The sequence below is a fragment of the Carassius carassius genome, chromosome 42 (genome assembly GCF_963082965.1).
Source record: "Carassius carassius chromosome 42, fCarCar2.1, whole genome shotgun sequence".
Taxonomy (NCBI): Eukaryota; Metazoa; Chordata; class Actinopteri; order Cypriniformes; family Cyprinidae; genus Carassius; species Carassius carassius.
In genome coordinates, this window is record NC_081796.1 from 733,923 (window position 1) to 755,035 (window position 21,113).

General features: G+C 45.3%; 1 protein-coding gene across 1 annotated transcript in view; it reads right to left on the minus strand.

The window, feature by feature from the left end:
- LOC132123959 (vesicular, overexpressed in cancer, prosurvival protein 1-like) overlaps positions 1-21,113 on the minus strand; it is a 46,972-nt gene that overhangs the window by 21,626 nt on the left and 4,233 nt on the right. The window contains exon 2 of the mRNA XM_059534651.1: positions 17,118-17,176. Coding sequence (XP_059390634.1) covers positions 17,118-17,176 — 59 coding nt within the window. The remainder of the gene's footprint in view (positions 1-17,117; positions 17,177-21,113) is intronic.

The following is a 21,113-nucleotide window of genomic DNA, read 5'->3' on the forward strand; positions in this document are numbered from 1 at the left end:
AGCTGGGGGCAGCTGGCCAATTGACGCGAAGCATGCAAATACTGACAGGTTCGCGGGCAGTATAAATTGCATGGGCGCGAAAATTACGTCAGAATCTCTTTCTTCACGCTAGAAGTCTTATCTAAGTCATCGTGGAAGTTTTAATAGAGGACTACTCACCCTGTTTTCCTCTCCGCATCCGATGGCTGCTAATGCTAGATTCGGACCTTCACCAGTTCTGTGTGACCTGCCTGGGATTCTCACATGAAGCACACGTGCGCCCACTGTGCCGAGCTGCCAGTGCGCGCCCTCAGAGCCAGAGTGGCTCGGAAAACAGCGGGAATGAGGCCCACTGCCGCCAGCGAGCCGCTTGTGGGCCCTCCCCCGCCCGAAGACGAATTGACGTCGGTGTGATGGGCGATAGCTTCCGCCCCGCGAACTTCGTCCTCTTTGGAGCTGGCGAGGAAAACGACTCTATCTCGCTTTCGACGTCGGAAAAGGTTTGGACCTCTCAGTAAAGAGGGATCGCCCCGACCAAGAGGGCCCTGCAGACCTCCAGGGGGAGCTCGTCAGGATCTTCGGAAAGGCCGTCACAGAGCTGGGTCTCGCTTGCAACGCACCTGACGAGCCTGTGAAAGGTAACTGGACTCGTGGCTCCTCCAGTCGAGCTGCTACCAGACGGCATTGAGGCATGCAAGAGCTCGTGGTGAAGTCGTGGGCTGCACCCCAATCGGCGCGCACCCACTCTGCTACGCAGGCCATGTTCACGCACGTGGACGGGGCGGAAACCCTCCCCCCGTCGAGGAGACTGTGCGCCTGTGCCCGTCTCCCTCTGCATTTGGTTCGGACCACAGCCTGCCTTCCAAGCCGTGCGGTTCACGGCCCTTATAGACGGATAAAGCCTCTACTTCTGAAGGGAAGGCAGCTTCTGCTCTTCATGCCAGGGCAATACTCAAGGTGTTCAGGCAGACGGCGGCACAGTAGCGCTGACGTCATCAAGGATCTGCGCGCGGGAACTGATCTCGCGCTGATGGTTACTAAGCGCTCTGCTCAGCCGTTTCATGGGGCTCATGGTCGTCCTTACAGGCACCTATGGCTTACCCTAGCTGTCCTGGAAGACGCGGACCGTAGGACGCTCCTAAACATTCTAGTTGCTCCCTCCGGCCTCTTTGGTGACGTCATGGAGCTTTTCTCAGAGACGCAGAAAGCGCGCCAAGGCGATGAGCCACGTGATACCCCGTCGCTCACTCCAGTCTTCATCTGCGAGGTTCCGCTCTTATGCACCTCGTCAGGCTCTAAGACCAGCTAAAATAGCCCGCCGTGACACCCCGCTCTGAACCGGACGCTCGTTTCGGCCGAAACCAGCAGTGGCACGAACCTGGGAGGAAATGTCAGGGTCGGTTTAGGACCCCACGCCGCGAGAGAGCCAGCGCGCCATCGAGCCGTCTCCCTGACTGACCGATAGTGAAAGAGTGAGTGCGCGGGAGGCCCCGCCCCCAAGTGCCATGTTCAAATGCATAATGTCCCCCATTCCTTCGGGCGATGATTGCTATGTGTGTTTGAATGCTGTTTGTGTGAGTTCCACAATAGAAGCATGTACACAATCAACAAAAGAGCTTTTCTTTCTCAACACTTTGTCACTCGCCCTGTCTCATAGCAGCACTGAGCCACAACCCATGATTATAATGGCCTCGCGAGGGAGCGAGAGTGCCAACACCACAAAAAACACGGTGTCACCCTCCATGTTCAGATGCATTATGTCCCCCATGTTCCTTCGGGCGACGATTGCTATGTCTGTGTAAATGCTGTTTTTGTGAGTTCCACAATAAAAGCATGTATATGTGACATCCTAAAATGTCAATTTTGTGGTTCTGATTGAAATCATTTTCTTTCCTTTAATTTGCTCATTTTAATAGAGCATTGTGTTGGGTCTGTGAGATCGGGACTTTTATTTTAAAAAGTGAACTGATACAGGAGCTGTATTGCGCAGGCGCACTCACAGTTGCTGGAGATTATGTGCGACGCATACACGTTTGCTCCTGTCTCTTCAATTTTTCCTGTTTTCACAGGTATGCCTTTCTCAACAATGAAACAATATGCATACAAGTCATGTGAGATCTATGTGTATGTTTATGTTGTCAATATTTTGTGTATAAATGTTCTGGTTGGTGAAAATAGTGAATGTGTGTAGATTGTCCGCCATTTTGTGGACGCTGTAACAATATGTGCTCGTGTAATGCATTTAATTTGATTCATGCAGGCTCCAGTTACCAAGTATAGCGTTCATTTATTAGTTAACTTGTATTCAACTTGTGTTTTGGTTTATTAGAGTTCATATCAATGTATTTCTCCAGCCAAATGTGTCAAACAGCCATTTCAGTGCAAACGCATGTAATACTGTTCTATTTCCTGCAATTCAGAGGTAAAAACTAATGTTAATGTAACGTGATGGCAGTGCTGATTTTAAAATCAGTAATTATAATGTTTATGTATGGGTTACATATATTTCTCAGGTTTCTAGACCTTACATGTTTAGTCATGTGTTGATTTTGTATACATAAAATACCCTTTGGCTCATTCTGAGTAGATTTAAAGGAGCCATGTGAAAAGCTATAATGTATAATTTTATGTGGAGGAAAAAAAAGGAAAATGTGAATGTGAAATGTGCATTGTTGTGATAATAGAGAAAATGAAAGAATGACACTTATGCACTAATTAGAAAAAAACACTTTATTTGAAAACAATGTGAAAAAAAACATTGAATAAACAGTTGCTGGAGATTATGTGCGACGCATACACGTTTGCTCCTGTCTCTTCAATTTTTCCTGTTTTCACAGGACTTTCTAATCTGTAAACAAGGCTTTCTTCACGGGGCCTGTAACAGATTTGTGGGGGCTCGTCCGGGATCGACTCCTGATGCCCAGAGAAGTCGATCCATAAAAACTGATCCTGAGGACCAACATAACGTGGGCGCTGATGTGGTGATCCAAAAGACAAGGGCACGTCAGTGAGAAAGGGGGTTCCGAGAGCTGGATACTGTGAGAGTGGCTTGAGGGGCTGTGGAAAAGAGGTCATCATGGCTGATCGGGTACGCAAGGGCCTGGTGTGGGACATCAGGAAAAGGCTGCTCAACCTGTCAGCTGTTGAACTGTTTCAAGTTGCCAAAAGCATCGGTCCAGTACCAGGAAGGGACTTATCTGAACTTGACGTGGAAGACCAAGAGGGCTCTCTTGAATACATCAATGCTTTCATGTACAGCACCAACCTGTTAGAATCGGAGGACAGAGGTATGACTGAACTTTTGGTTTTGCAAGGGACTGTGGAGGCTGTTAGACAAGAGCATGGTGCTCCAGTGTCTGATCATCATCATGGTGAGGTTGAGAGTAATGTCGATGTTGATGTTAATGTAAACCCTGCACCCACTTTATATACACGCACCTCTACAGGCCACATGATCACTGCAGACACTGTACATTTAGAATCACCTAACACTACAACTGACCTGGGGAGAGCTGGAGGGTTAGATACAGGCCCTAGCACCAATCCTCCTGTCATGCATTCAGATTTCGAAGAGCTGAGCAGGAAGCTCCTTCAGTATCTTACACCACATACACAGCATTCCACTGCTAACCCACCTGTGATATACAGTGACACACCTTTGGCTAGTAATAATGTTGAACGTACCTCACAGGGTTTCACTGAGAAGGTGGTCTCTTTACGAGATCTCTCCTGCCTGCAACGTCGTGAATTTAAGATACAAGGGGGACAAATTGGCGACTATGCATCTGATATCACATATGCCAGTGTGTGCCGACAAATCGACGATGGAGTCAAAGAGAATTTCAGTGAAGCTGAACTGGTCAGGGGAATATTGCGTGTAATTAAACCAGGTAACTTCAAAGAAATGATTATGAATAAGGAAGATATGACAGTGGAAGAGCTTAAGAGGTTCCTTCAGTCACACCTAGGGGACAAAAGTAGCACAGAGTTATTTCAGGAACTAATGTGTGCAAAACAGATGGAGACTGAAACTCCACAACAGTTTCTGTACAGGGTAATAGGCCTTAAGCAGAAAATACTCTTTGCTATCAAACAGTCTAACACGGATGTGAGGTACAGCCCAGCCACAATCCAAGACGTGTTTCTCCATACTGTATATCAGGGCCTGGGGCACAAGTATAAAGATGTTAGGAGTGAGCTCAAACCCCTGCTGGCTGATCACAGTATCACAGATGAGGCAATCGTAAGAAATGTGATGAAAATCACTAATGATGAAAATGAGCGCGCGCGAAGATTGGGACCGATAACTCGGCCCAAGCAAAGCACTGCAAGCTGTGCCCAACTCGAAAGTGATCCAAACAAAGGGGTAAAAGAGACACCTGGTCAGAAAAGTAGGAGTGATCCAATTATAGAACTTACTGCTCGTATTGACGCACTTACCAGTATGGTAAACTCCATGCGACAGTCAACACTGAGGCCACAACCTGAACACACCTGTCAATGTTTTGTTAGAGGGCACCCTCCACAGCAAAGGGCGAGACTCCGTGGTTGCCCCAGATGTGTCGAAGCGGGACAACAGAGCTGCGTTCATTGTTTTCTCTGTGGCGAAGAGGGGCACCAGGCTCGAGGATGTCCTGGGAAGCAAAGACTGCAGGGAAACGGGAAACGGTCACTGCCAAGGGACGACCAGTGACCAAACTCTCTATGTCCCAAAGCACTGAGGACCCCATTTCAGGAATTGAACCTCACCCTGTAAAGCTTAAACCCACAAGAACCTCTCCCTGTTGTAAGAATCAAACCCTCAGTGCCAAAGAAATGTATCAGGGTGTGGCTGGTCCATTGCCGTCTGGAACTAAGAAAGAAACTATTATCAAGTTGATAGGAAAGAAGGCGCTGGCCCAGTGTAATCTCAATGGCCTCGCGGTCACCGCATTGCTTGATACCGGGGCTCAAGTAAGCATGATTGATCGAACATTGAAGGACAAATACTTACCCACTGTAGAAGTAAGGCCTCTTGTGGAGCTCATGGGAATGACAGAGAAGTTAGAAGTGTATGCCGTCAATGGAGATCTAATACCCTTTGACGGGTGGGCTGTAATAACTGTCAACTTACAAGGGAACGACAACCCTGACCTCTCAATTAATGTTCCTTTTCTGGTGAGCCACATCCCAATTGAGAGGCCGCTGCTCGGCTTTAATGTGGTGGAAGAACTAATTCAGGGCCAACCAGAGCGTCTAGTTCCTACTTTAGTTTCATTGCTCTCCAGTGCAATAGCAGTATCAAGTGAGCAAGCCCAGACCCTGGTTAGTTTTGTACAGACGCCCGAGCACAGCGGACAGTGGGGGCGGTTGAGAATAAATCGAGATGGCGTTTTGATACCAGCAGGTCAGGTAGCTTGGGTAAAGTGCAGAGTGCCACCCAAAATGGATCAGTCCGGCACAGCAGCCTTGTTTGAGCCAGATGAGGACAATGTGCAGTTGGAGCAGTTGGACATAGGTGAAGGTCTTTTGGAAGTCAAGAGCTCAGGAAGCCCATACTTTGCAGTCCCTATCGGCAACCACTCTACATGCGACATTACCTTACCTCGCAACACAATCCTAGGGTACGTCCATCCTGTTGAAACGGTATTGGAAGCGGACAGATCCAGTGGGACAAAGGCAAGTGGGACGATTCATGAGGCATCGGTGGCAGCGGTGGATGAAAGCTCGACATTGTGGCACCCACCTGTTGATCTTAGCCATCTGAGTGAGGATCAGCAAGCAGTGGTTAGGCAAATGCTGAACGAGGAGTCTTCATCCTTTGCCAGGGATGGAAATGATGTTGGCTGCATCCCGAGTCTCCAAATGTCCATCAACCTCAAAGATGACATACCAGTACAACGTGCCTACTCCTCAATACCCAAGCCTTTGTTCAAAGAAGTCAAGGACTATATCCAAGACCTCCTGGCAAAAGGGTGGATTGTAAAATCTAAGTCCCCTTACTCCGCCCCTGTAGTCTGTGTTCGAAAAAAGGATGGCTCACTACGCTTGTGTGTAGACTATCGCCTCCTCAATAAGAAGACTGTACCGGACAGGCACCCTTTGCCGAGGATTCAAGACCTGATTGACACCCTGGGAGGGTATTCTTGGTTTAGCATCCTTGACCAAGGAAAAGCGTACCACCAGGGCTTCATAGCCGAGGGTTCTAGACACATGACCGCCTTCATCACTCCATGGGGCCTATATGAGTGGTTGAGAATCCCATTCGGGCTGTCCAATGCACCTGCGGCATTCCAGCGCAGTATGGAGGGGATGCTGGACGATCTCAGAGATGAGTGCTGTGCCCCATACCTTGATGACGTGTTGTGTTATGCCCGGTCATTTGAGGAACATGTAGGAGTAATCCGAAAAGTTCTTCAGACTCTTAGGCGCCACGGAGTAAAACTTAGGCCTGAGAAGTGTGAACTCTTCCGCCATGAAGTCCGGTACGTGGGTCGCCTAGTGTCAGCCGAAGGAGTGAGGATAGATCCTCGTGATCTTGAAGCAGTGACTTCACTCAAGAGTAACAAACCTCAAACCGTAGGAGAGGTGAGGAGACTCCTTGGATTCCTCGGATACTATCGCCCATTCCTACAAGACTTTTCACGTGTGGCCAAACCAATCTACGAATTGCTCCAGACTCAGCCGGGGGCAACAATGCATCAGTACAGTCAAAGGAAGAGAAAGTGTCCCCAGATGCCCTCTCGAACACCAGTAGAATGGACCTGTCAGCACCAGAAAACACTCGACCTGCTCATTGACATGCTGGTAAATCCCCCGGTCTTGGCTTACCCAGACTTCGACCTCCCATTCGTGCTACACACTGATGCATCAGAAAGGGGACTCGGGGCTATCCTTTATCAGCACCAGAATGGAGGGCTGCGGGTCATTGCCTATGGTTCTAGGACCCTTTCCCCAGCTGAAAAGAACTACAGACTGCATAGTGGGAAGCTGGAGTTTCTTGCATTAAAGTGGGCGGTATGCGAGAAGTTCAGAGACTATTTGTTTTACGCCCCTCACTTTATCATCTACACAGACAATAATCCCTTAACCTATGTTATGAGCACTGCAAAACTAAATGCAGTAGGCCATCGTTGGGTGGGAGAACTGTCAGATTTTCGCTTTGAAATCAAACATCGACCTGGCAAAGCGAACATTGATGCTGACACGCTATCACGCCTTCCCCTTGACATGGAGAAATATGTCACGGAGTGCACGGAGGACCTGTCGGCAGAGGTGATACGAGCGGTCTGGGATGGAACTCATGCTGCCAGGAAGAAGGATGTGGCTTGGATTGCAGCACTCAGTATGTCTCACGAAGACCTGGACCAATTATCCCCTGCCCCCTCATTGCCACCTATAAGCAAGGTCGAACTCGCCAAAGCTCAAAAGGATGATCCAGTGGTCTCTAGGATAATGGAGATGAAAGAGTCAGGTGAGGTGCCGGATGAAGACAGGAGGAGAAGTGTGACTGGTCCAGCCAGGAAACTCTTACGAGAATGGAGCAAGCTGTCTTTGGAAGATGGATGCCTGTATAGGCACGTGGCTGGAAGGAAACAGCTCGTCCTGCCGACTAAGTATAGACAACTTGCCCTGGAGTACCTGCATGATAGGATGGGACACCTAGGCCAAGAAAGAGTAATCCACTTGATGAGAGAGAGGTTCTACTGGCCACATATGAAGAGAGAAGTGGAGGAGTATATCACCAAAAGGTGTCCATGCATCAAAGCAAAAAAACCAGTCACTCATGTCCGAGCACCCATGGGATGTATAACTTCCAGCTCGCCATTGGAACTTGTCTGCATCGACTATCTGCACCTGGAACAGAGTAGGGGGGATATGAGTATATACTAGTGGTTGTAGATCATTTCACACGATTCGCTCAAGCTTACCCTACAAGAAACAAGTCCGGACGGACAGCGGCTGAACGGTTGTTTAATGACTACATCCCTCGGTTTGGCTATCCAGGGAAACTACATCATGACCAGGGCAGAGAGTTCGAAAATGAGCTGTTCAGAAATCTCCGACAACTGGCTGGAGTGCGTCATTCAAGAACATCTCCATATCATCCTCAAGGGAACCCAGCTGAGAGATTTAACCGGACGCTCCTGCAAATGCTTCGAACAATGGCTGAGGAAGAAAAATCAAAGTGGAAAGATCACCTACCCCAGATTGTACATGCCTACAATTGCACTCGCCATGAGTCAACTGGGTATTCCCCATTCTACCTGCTGTATGGACGACATCCTCGACTTCCTATTGACTTGATCTTCGGGCTGGTTGAAGAAGACGAGGGGCAAACACCCAGAGGTTTTGCCGAACAGTGGGCTAGAAAAATGGGTGAAGCATACCAAATAGCAAGCGAGAACAGCAAGCAGGCAAGTGCACGAGGCAAAGCTCAGTATGACCTCAAAGTCAAAGGTGTAGTGCTGAGACCTGGAGACAGGGTGTTAGTCAGGAACCTCAGTGAGCGTGGAGGCCCGGGAAAACTCAGACCATACTGGGAGAAAACTATCTATGTGGTCAAAGAGCAAGTGGCTGATAACCCAGTGTATAAGGTGAGCCCTGAGAATGGAGGTAAGAAGGGAGAACGCACCTTGCATCGAAACCTGCTGTTGTTGGTAAATGATTTACCTGTGGAAACTCCTTCAGATCTTGGGAAACCTGTGAAGCAGAAGCAAAATGGACAAAAGGACAGAGAGAGACAGAGCAAGGAGCTTACTTACCACGGGGGAGAACAGACGGATTCAGACGAGGACGACACTGGAGAGTATTGGTTGAGGATTCCTTCAAGTTGGGCCGAGCCTAGAAGGGAAAATACTTACCGTCCAAGTACAGAACCAAGTCAGGAGAATCCACTGGTGGAAGTGGTGACACCAGCGTCTGCAAGTGGAGAGCAAGATCAAATACAAGTGCCACTACATGAAGGATATACTCAAAACAGTCGTTCATTGGATGAACCTGCTCACTGCTCCATACCCTCACAAAGGAGTGAAGAAGATGGTGAAATCGAGAGTCTTTGGATAAATGATACAAGGGACTATCTAGCAGAAGAAGATCCGATGATACTGAGACGATCTGCCAGAGAGAGAAAACCAAAGAGCATGTTCACATATGAGACACTTGGTCAACCCTCGATACAAACTCAGCCTGCACTCCAAAGTATAGCAGCATATACACTACCATACTTACCTGGGTGGGCAACACATCATCCCCTACCACACCCCTTTCAGACTACACCTTACACTGAAATGAACACATTTACACCTTTCCCATATACAGTGCCAGTATATTGAGCAAAATAAGTGGTATTTTGAAAAAAATATTGCATTGAATTGTTTGAGTTTTTGTAACTGGAGCCTTTTTCATTTTGTCGGGGAGGATGTGACATCCTAAAATGTCAATTTTGTGGTTCTGATTGAAATCATTTTCTTTCCTTTAATTTGCTCATTTTAATAGAGCATTGTGTTGGGTCTGTGAGATCGGGACTTTTATTTTAAAAAGTGAACTGATACAGGAGCTGTATTGCGCAGGCGCACTCACAGTTGCTGGAGATTATGTGCGACGCATACACGTTTGCTCCTGTCTCTTCAATTTTTCCTGTTTTCACAGGTATGCCTTTCTCAACAATGAAACAATATGCATACAAGTCATGTGAGATCTATGTGTATGTTTATGTTGTCAATATTTTGTGTATAAATGTTCTGGTTGGTGAAAATAGTGAATGTGTGTAGATTGTCCGCCATTTTGTGGACGCTGTAACAATATGTGCTCGTGTAATGCATTTAATTTGATTCATGCAGGCTCCAGTTACCAAGTATAGCGTTCATTTATTAGTTAACTTGTATTCAACTTGTGTTTTGGTTTATTAGAGTTCATATCAATGTATTTCTCCAGCCAAATGTGTCAAACAGCCATTTCAGTGCAAACGCATGTAATACTGTTCTATTTCCTGCAATTCAGAGGTAAAAACTAATGTTAATGTAACGTGATGGCAGTGCTGATTTTAAAATCAGTAATTATAATGTTTATGTATGGGTTACATATATTTCTCAGGTTTCTAGACCTTACATGTTTAGTCATGTGTTGATTTTGTATACATAAAATACCCTTTGGCTCATTCTGAGTAGATTTAAAGGAGCCATGTGAAAAGCTATAATGTATAATTTTATGTGGAGGAAAAAAAAGGAAAATGTGAATGTGAAATGTGCATTGTTGTGATAATAGAGAAAATGAAAGAATGACACTTATGCACTAATTAGAAAAAAACACTTTATTTGAAAACAATGTGAAAAAAAACATTGAATAAACAGTTGCTGGAGATTATGTGCGACGCATACACGTTTGCTCCTGTCTCTTCAATTTTTCCTGTTTTCACAGGACTTTCTAATCTGTAAACAAGGCTTTCTTCACGGGGCCTGTAACATATACAATCAACAAAAGAGCTTTACTTCCTCTTACACTCATCACTGTGTCACTCGCCCTGTCTCATAGCAGCGCTGAGCCACAACCCATGATTATAATGGCCTCGCGAGGGAGCGAGAGTGCCAACACCACAAAAACACGGTGTCACCCTCCATGTTCAGATGCATTATGTCCCCCATGTTCCTTCGGGCGACGATTGCTATGTCTGTTTAAATGCTGTTTGTGTGAGTTCCACAATAAAAGCATGTATACAATCAACGAAAGAGCTTTACTTCCTCTTACACTCATCACTGTGTCACTCGCCCTGTCTCAGAACAGTGCAGAGCCACAACCTATGATTATAATGGCCTCGCGAGCGAGCGAGAGTGCTAACACCACAAAAACACATGCATTGTGTCCCCCATGTCACTATGGGTGACGATTGCTATATGCGTTATATGATGTTTGGGTGAGTAAAAATTTTACTTTAGAAGCATGTATCCAAATTCTTGCACCCAACATTGTGTCACTCGCCCTGTCTCTAACAGCGCAGAGCCACAAACCCATGATTATAATGGCCTCTCGATGGCGCAAAAGTGTCACACCATTACGCAACGCGACCCGCCCTCCCGCCAGTGCTTCCAGCCTCGCAGGGTGGGGCCCGGTCATAATAAGCCATCCGTGGCTGTAGAGGTAACGCGTCTGCGGTGTCATTTCATGGACGGTAGAAAGGCTATCCCGGGCGTTTCACCGTGGATACTGGGAATATTCACGATGGATATTCTCTCTAATTCAAATGCAGACCTCCCCGCTTCAATGGCTTGGTCCCGCCACTGACTTTGCCCCAGAACCGTCCTGTTCTGCGACAGGAAGTTCTCAGTCTGCTCGATAGGGAGCGATAGAGCGAAATTTTCCCCTCAGATCGAGCGGAATGCGCATGTTGAATTATTTGGACGATTGGCTGATTTTAGCCCACTCAAGAGATGTGCTATCAGTCACGTGAAAACAACACTTCGCCGTTTGGATACGCTGGGACTGCGTGTGAATAAGCAGAAGAGCGTGCTTTTACGAGTCAGACTGTAACATATCTGGGAATATGTTTGGACTCGATGGCCATGCGAGCCCATCTCTCTCTAGAGCATTTCATCGACTCTGCGCTGTTTCAGACCGGGCAGGTCGTTTACACTGAGGGATTTTCAGAGGCTTCTGGGACTGAATGGCGGCGGCTTCTTCAGTGCGCCGTCTGGATCTGCTACATTGTGGCCGCTACTGTTTTGGCTGTAACTCGAGTTCCGCCGAGGGCGTGGTCTTCGGTCCACAAACACATACGGTCATTCACAGTTGCGTCAGCACTCTGAGACCGTGGAACAGCCCGGATATGTTCAGCCCAGGAGCTCTTTTCTCTACGAACGCGTCTACTTCAGGCTGGGGAGCAGTGCGTCTGGGCGTACCTGCTTCAGGCCTGTGGTCGGAGTCACAGAGAAGGTGGCACATACACCGTTTGGAATTGAAAGCGGTGTCCTTAGCCCTGCAATCCGTTCGGTCGAAACTGGAGTGGCAACTTGTACTGATGCAAACCGACAACACGTCTGTGGTCTCGTACATAAATCGCCAGGGCGGCGTGCGCTCCAGAGCTCTATTCAAACAGGCAGCGAGGCTCCTGTTGTGGGCGGACCGACACTTAATCTCCATAAGAGCGTCGCACATCCCCGGTACTTTGAACCGTGGAGTGAGCATGCTTCCGAGGAACGGGATTCTTCAAGGAGATGGAGGCTTCACCCAGGATCAGATCTAATGATTTGGGAGGGAGGAAGTGAATTTGTTTGCCACGAGCGAGAACACACACTGTAAGACGTTTTTCTCGCTATCTCACTCGCCCCTGCCGGGAGATGCTCTGACATCGCGTTGGCCGGAAGCCAGGCCTACACGTTCCTTCCGGTGAAGATTCTGCCTGTGTTGTGCAAAATCAGGGAGGAGAGAGCGTCAGTTATACTCGTGGCCCGAACTGGCCGAATCAGCCCTAGTTCGCGAACCTGAGAGAGTTAGTGATGGCTCCCCCATGGCGAATCCCCCTCAGGCAGGACAATATGGCACCCCAGCTCCGAGCTGTGGAACCTTCATGTGTGGCCGCTGCGTGGACCATAATAAGCGGGACGCTCTGCACTCACGAGTGCTAAACTCACTTATGGAAACGCGAGTATCATCAAACATTCGCTGCTACGTGCAGAAGTGGGGAGTTTTCACAAAATGGTGCAAGGACATTTATGTTGACCCGGGGACCTGTTCCGTGTCGGATGTTTTGCGCTTTCTACAGCACAGTATGGATAGCGGGAGTTTGAAACCATCCACGCTGAAGGTGTATGTGACCGCTAGTGCCACTTTTCGTTCCCCGGTTGACGGGCAAGCGATCGGTAAGCACGCTCTGGTAATCAGTTTTCTCAGGGGAGCAAGGAGATCGTGTAATTCATGGCCGCCCTCCGTGCCGCCGTGGGATTTAGCTCTAGTTTTGAGGGCTCTATCTCTTACTACCGTTCGAGCCCTTAGCTTCGATTACGGTTAAGGAGCTTCCCTGAAGTCTGCTTTGCGTTTGGTGAACGATATTGCATCGGTTTCGGACCTGGCGACTGTAACGTCACTCTCCGGCCGAGACCGGGTTTCGTTCCGAAGTCACTCAATACACCGTTTTGTTTCCCTGCCCGCCTTATCTGTTGAGCCTTCAGCCTCGCGTGACGCTGATACTCAGAGCGCCGAGACCCTGTTAGGGTTTTACGGATGTATATGAATCGCTCGGCCGCCTTTCGTCAGTCGGACCAGCTGTTCGTGTGCTTGGTGGATGAAATAAGGGACGTGCTGTTTCTAAACAGAGACTTTCTCACTGGATCGTGGACGCTATCGAATGCCAGGGGAAGGGTTATCCCCTCAACATCAGAGCTCATTCTGCGAGGACGATATAAATGCTTCCTGATGGGCCTGGTCTAGAGGTATGTCTATCCAGTATTTATGTTTTGCTGCTGGCTGGCCTTCCCAGAACACAATCGCCAGGTTTTACAAGCTGGATGTACCCTCTGTTGCGTCACATGTACTTTCGGTGAGTTAAGTTTTATTCATTCTGTTATAACCAGCTATACAGTAGTTACCATGGCTGCTAACTCTGTGTTATGGTTTAAATGGTTTATGCAGTTGTCCCCACTAAGCTGTCGACTCTGTGTTTACTCTCAAGCTTGAGTGCTTTTGTGTTGTGTCTGCCCTGTTTAGTGCAGGCTTCACATTTATTGCATAAGATATGCTAATTTTGTTAGGGTCGGGGCTATGTCTCATTGGTATAGTTACGCCTATCAGATGCAAGCACTCTTAGCGACACGGCCATTGGCTAGAACTGTCCTGCTTATGTGTGGGGGTGATTGACTCCGTTCAGGGCTTATCTTCACTGCTCTCACGGCGGGATTATATACAGTTCCCATATACGTCTTAGCTGACGTAATGTTGAGTTCCCGCCTCGAGAGGGAATGTCTCCGGTTCTATCGTAACCTCGGTTCCCTGAGAGGCGGGAACGAGACATTACGTTAGCCGCCGTGGTCGCTGTTTGATCAGCTGTGCTAGCGTTCAGTCGTGATTCTGATGTAATTTTCGCGCCCATGCAATTTATACTGCCCGCAAACCTGTCAGTATTTGCATGCTTCGCGTCAATTGGCCAGCTGCCCCCAGCTGGCGTTAGCCAATAAGATTTCAGCAAAAGTGGGAGAAGGGAGGAGTTCCCCATATACGTCTTAGCTGATGTAATGTCTCGTTCCCGCCTCTCAGGGAACCGAGGTTACGATAGTAACCGGAGACGTTTCGTTGCGTAGCAGCAGTTCAGATACCAGAGCACTGTGCAGCATTTTCCTGTTCTAATCGGCGGACCATCGCAAGTATGGCTCGGGATTACTTTTCACAAGTACGATTTAACATTACTATTGTACTATTGGTTGTAGTTTGTCCTTAAATCCAGATAATTGAGAAGGAGCAAGGATCTTTGATAGTACTGTACTGAAATCGTAGCTAGCTAACGTTATGTATCTCCCTCCCTCAACTCAAGTCTCACATAACTTACTATTCAGATCAGAAAGAAGTTCGAAAAAGCACTTGTTAGACGCATGAAACTTACTTTTAGCGTTAGGTAACGTTAAGTGCCTATTACCAACACAATCCAATCTGAAGTTAATACATTGTTCGACAGAACATAATAACTGTTATTTGTGTTTGCGCACGTGATATCAGGAAGTAAAGTATATTAAGGTTGCTTTGATCATATTTTCTCTGTTCTGTAAAGTGTATTTGAGTACTGTGTAAAGCGCTGTATAAATATGTATTATTTGTATTCTTATTATAAGGTGCTGAGAGCTGCAGAGAGGGTGATCCGCCAGGCTTCAGCAATACAAGCTCCTAAGGTGTCAACAGTCACACACATTGTGCGGTAGGAGATTGGGACAGAGGATGTTTTCCTTCCTGGGGAGCACGTTGAGGAGACCCAGTTTGGCATCGACAATCAGTCTGATATGTGTCAGTGTGTGTGAGATAGAGAGGGAGGGAGAAGAGTGTGTGTGTGTGTGTGTGTGATGGAGAGAGAAGAGTGTGTGTGTGTGTGTGTGAGAGAGAGAGAGAGTGTGTATGTCACAAATTATAATAAAATTGTTTCTTCAACTTATTAAAATATCTTATTTTACTGCAACTATCTGTTTCTGCTTCTTTATCATATTTATAGTGTGTGATTTATAAATATCCTACCTCACATATTTAGAATTTGGGCGTCAGGTAACTTATATCTTATATCAGAATATAATATGTAACTGTAAAGCCTATTATGAATATTAAAATACGCTGAACCATGTGTCCTGTATCATAGCTGCATGAATGACCTTTGCAACAAAAAAACCCGCGTCAAAATCAGTTTGGTATTCAGTGAGATATGATTAATTTAATGCGCTGACAGCTCATTGCACCTGGCAAACCAGTTACACTGAGTGGAGCTGGCGACCGGTCCAAGATGGCGGCTCTACGGCTCGTTCGTGCCAATAGGCAGTAGTGTTCGATGGGGCGTCTACCTATATGATGTCTATGCATACAACAGTTGAGTTTTACTGTTTTCAAATCCATTCAGCTGATCTCTGGGTCTGGCGGTAGCACTTTTAGCTTAGCTTAGCATAGATCATTGAATCTAATTAGACCGTTAGCATCTTGCTCAAAAATGACCAAAAAATGATTCTTCTGTAGCTATCATGTACTAAGGCCAACGGAAAATGAAAGGTATAATTTTCTGTGCTTCAGGGTCTAGGCTTCAGCTGTGTGATGGGTTTGCCATCTCACATGGATCAGATGCGTGTTCCCTCACCAATCCAGCATTTCCCACTGAGCCCAACTCCTGCTTTATCTGCAGAAAGCCATGCGATCACATCCCCCAAATGAGCACCATTCCAGGTTTACACCAGGACACAATCAGAGATAAAAGCAGGCCAACAGGATGTTCAACAGCACAAATCCTTCGACTTATGAACAGAAAGAACGTGCAACATTATAATTAGAGGCCTGTGATGAACTCCTCACAGACTCCAGTGGGACAGAACATCAGCCCAGAGCTCTTAAAGGGACAGCTCCCCAAAAATAAAACATTTACCATCATTCTGTCATTGTTCCAAACCGTTATGACTTTCTTGAACTAGCTGCTCTTTTACATTCAAGGACAATAACTGATACCAGAGCCTTTGAGCTTTGAGATAAAGCAAGTGTTCTGAATCCATTCAACAACCTCCTTTGGAACCTTTAAAAAGTATTATTAAATATTTTATTTATTATTATTATTATATTATTCATTGTTATATAAGTTCCACAGGATCTCTGTGTTATCTCCTCACTCCAGGCCCTCAAAACTTACTTCTTTACAATGTTTCTTAATTGAATGCTTGCCTCAATTTTCTGTTCTATGCTTGTTTTGTAAATTATCTTGTATATTGCAAATTATTTCCAGTCTGCCTGCTGTTTGGCTGTTCACATGTTGTAACATTAAAGGTGCTGATATTTAGGAAACATGCCAAGTTCAGACACTTGCTTCTCTGAAGAACAATGGTACATCATCCAGGTATTCTGTTTTGAAAATGTGAGTTTTGTGGGCAAATGTCTGTTTTTTTTTTAACCTTGAACTTGTTTTGTTTTGGTATTTGGATTTCCAGTTGGTGGAAAACACAGCATATTGCAGCCATAGAAGCCAGCAAATATACTGGGTCAGAGATCACAGATTCAACCTGACCTGGAAGCAACAGATGAGAGTGTCGAGTCTGAGGAGGAGGGGGTGGGAGAAGCAACTTCAGCTGCTAGCTGTCAATATTACATACTGCACCATTGAGCCTTCATACATCCAGTGGCCCAGTCAAACTTAATGTAGCTTACAGTTATAAACACACATGCTGGCATTATCTCTTTAACTAGATGTTATCTTGTCATCCACAAGCGCACGCAGTGTTAATGAACACAGATTTGAGGCTTAAGTGGAGGCAATGGCGGATTTTCTTGGGTCAAACCAATGAGGCTCATCACGGTGGTACACCACAAAACAGAGTAAATGCATGCTGATGGTGGATGCTGAGTGAACGTCTGAGGTCATAAAATAAGAGACATAACCAACAAAACCACTGTTGGCAGATGAAGAGAAACTGTCAGAGAAAGACAAACGTGATTGTACTTACATGAAATAGATGGGGTATCCTCCTTCAATATACCAGCAGTACTTCTTTGCTTCTATGCACTGCAAAAAAAGAAAATTTAATTTGAATATTTAATTTGAAACTGAACATTTCTGCTGAACATTAAGAAATACAAGAAACGAGTTCCTTCAATAGCATCCAGTTTTTGAATCACTCTTGTTGTGCGCTGACTGAACATCACACTAAAAGACAAAAACTTGATGATGCAACCATCATGAAACATGAAGGAATTTTCTGCATTTTCCATATCTCCTGAAAATATCCTGGAAGAAAATTACCAGTAGGCTATATAAACAATTCAAAAGTATAGCATCATAATTTTTTTTTTTAAATAAGGAATCACAGTTTCCACAGAAATATTGAGCAGCACAACTGTGTTCAACATTGATAATAATCAGAAATGTTTCTTGAGCAGTAAATCATCATATTATTCTGATTTCTGAAGATCATGTGACACTGAAGACTGGAGGAATGATGCTGAAAATACAGCGGAGCATCACAGAAATACATTACACTTTAACACAGATTCACACAGAACACAGATGATTTACACTGGAGTAATATTTCACTGTTTTACTGTATTTTTGATTATATACACACATATATATACAGCTTTGGTGAACAAAACAGACTTCTCTCAAAAACATAAAAGAATCTGACAGATCCAAGACATTTGAACTGTAGTGTACATATACAAAAGTAGTAGAAGTAAAAATAAACCCCTAAATATTAATATTTTAACTCATCCTGCAGCATTGAGATGTGAATGACATCTCAAGATCTGCCCACTTTCTATTAATTTTCTAAGAGACTGGACTAGCAATATTTGACTAGTGGACAATAAAACAAAGAAAGAAAACTGCAGTTGACCAATACATAATGTGTCTCTTTTGACTTGAGCCTGTAAGCAAGCACACAGAACACTTCAGTAATTATCCAGACACCCAAACTGACTTATACACAATCAAGCAGCAGCCATACTGACCTGGTGAATATAATATAATCTACGTGTAATGTAAATAATGTAAAAATGCTAAAATTATTTATTGTGCAACTTTTTTTTTTTCATTTACTGCCTGCAGTATAAAAGAAGAATCCTAGCAGACACTTCCAACAGTGCATAAGATGCACAGATCCCAGTTCACATATTAAATGGATAGATCAGTTCACCTCCAAAATGAAAAGTCTTTCAGACGATTCCAGTCAAAGTTATATTAAAAACTGTGCTGGCTTATGATGGCATTGAATGGATGGCGAGATTTTGAAGCCCAAAGAAGTGCATCCATCCATCATCAAAAGTGCTCCATATGGCTCTGGGGGTGAATAAAGGCCTTCTGAAGCGAAGTGATGTGTTTGTGTAAGACAAATATCCACAACTTTACAAACCATAATCTCTAGCTTCTGGTAACTGTCGTATGCATCTAGGATATAAATTAGTGACACTCAGGATATAGCATCATTTGGATCTTACAACATAGATAATCAAATTGGCTGAGGTTCAGCGAATTGACCCTGTATATATATATATATATCCCACATGTGGAAAGTGCCAGTAAAAACAAAAACATCAAGAAAATGAAACAAGGCTGTTTTCCATGGCAGCGTTAGTACTTCAGCATTAGTCATGTAATGACTAACACTGTGAACAGCAGCAAAGCCAAAGTTTACAGACTGTTTACAGATCTGAGTGTTTGCCAAGCAATTCAGGCCTGTGATGAATATAGATTAGACACATCTACGCCGCGTACAAGTCTTACTGCACTGGATGCCTTGGGACGATATCAGCCACGTATCAATATCAACACAGCGATCTGAAGGTCTACTTTCTACCCTCCGGAGTTCAGAAAGAGCTGAATTAATGACAACTCCTACACGCAAACCTAAAATCAATATTCATGCACTTATGGGAAGATGTTATTTGCAGCAGCAGCATGATGAGGACAAAAAAAAGATATTACGAGTGCTAAAACCCTGCCATCGCTACGCTGGATTAAATTAATAGTGGAGTGCCGAGCGTTTCTGTCCTGCTAAGCGCTTTGCTGATGATATTAGCTGACGTGATGCATAAGCTTTCTCAGTGAGCAGATCCTAAACGTTAAACTGAACTACAGTCAACAGTCTGGCTACTGTACATGAGACTAGAAACTTGTGATATTACATTTCATACAGCCGTGAGATTGTGTTTCGCCGGGCGAATGAGAGCAAACTGGGATTCAAGGCAGACAAAGATTCACCAGTCAGAGGAATGGCTTGTATGTGTGTGGGTGGAATTACCCAGAAGCAAACATCTCCCCTGTCACTGCGTTTAGCACATGGAGAAATAACCGAGATCTGACAGCGAGAGGAAGGTCACAGACGGCCAATTAACCCTGCGAGTCAGCCGAGAGCTTTCATTAGTGCGTCCAGCTGTCCGCAACAACACCGGTTTACCGGCAACTTACGTACAGTACAGTACAGTACGTACAGCTGAATCATAGAGTGAAAGCGCTGGCCAAAATGTTGTATAAGCATTAAAAATACATTCTGAAAAGTGCTGCTTATTGTTAGTAAGGCAGTTGTTTATGAATGCTGATGAGGAACTAGTTCATAGGGAATAGAGTTCCCTAATCTCAAGTGTTACCAAAAAAAAGTTAGTTTAGCTAAATTCAGTTTCTCCAACACTGCTGTGCAGCTCATATATAAATATCCACGTCAAAACAAACAAACAAACAAACAAACAAACACACAAGTGCATCAGCAGACCTTCTGATTCTCTCAGGGATAAAAATCAAGCCATAATATACTAATGAATCACATTATTCCACTATGCATGAAAAGAGAAAAATAATGCTGATCTCAACAGTCCATAATTTCTGTTGAAGATCCGAAAGGTCACAGTTTATGATGTTAGCAGGAAATGACTACGATGGCAGTTCCTTCCATGAGTCGTTTAGCATGGCCGCCTAACGATACGAGCTTTAAGGCTAAATCCAATCAAATCTCAAGCCCTCTCACCAGGGAAATCTAGCGGGAAGAAGCAGTCTGCTGTTTGTGAGTGCTCAGGGCTTGAGTTGCGTGTTTTGTTCAGAGAAACAATGTCATTACCAGCAGAGGGACGAACGCCAGCCTTCTCAGGCAAGGAATCACAAATGCTCTTAACTGCTCTCGGCTAAAGAACAACAGTTTCGTGAGAGAAGCCAATAGGGAGGAAAATCCTATGGGAGTTTGCTGGTTTAGATTCGGTTGTGTCTCAACCCTATTCCACCTCTTCCTCGGCAGTAATGTCCTGAATCCTCTCTGTATTAGGCATAAATTGGAAATTGTTCCAGTTAATGTGGAGGCTGGAAACTCCTCACAGAACAAGGACTTTGTGTCTGTGACAACATCCTCTCAGACGGTTCGCCCACGGTCAGACGGATGCATACTGAACAGAGAAGCGGTCAGTCTGCCAAGCCTTCCACAGACTGGTTGGCTTTAGTTCAGCGGCCAGTGACACAATAACTCATTTTACTATTATACTCTATAATAGGAGCATGCGAAGTGAACCATCATTATTACTATGCTGTGGGCTTATTATTATTTTTCTTCTGCACATAACTCGTCCTGCACCGTTTGTCGTAAACCCACGAATCACGTGGTTTATTGACGAGAGGTGTGCTATGACTTTCATAAGAAATCAGGCTTACAATGTTTGCATAGTGGGCGAAAAATCCCGTAGACTTTCATAGACTCTGATAAACAAATGCATATCTTTGAAGAGAAGTGTCTTAGAAACATGGGGGCGGGATCATTTGACACAGGGCAGCTAACAGCCAATCACAAATCACTGTCGACACTTCCTACCCACACCCTAGCAACTAAAACCCTAAGAGTAATATCTTCAAGGTTGGTATATATCATTAATACTGGCAAGCAGCTTTTGGAGTATTATCATCGGCAGCTACCAAGCCACTCCCTAGCAACCAAACAGAATACCCCAGCAACCATTTAGGCCAAGGC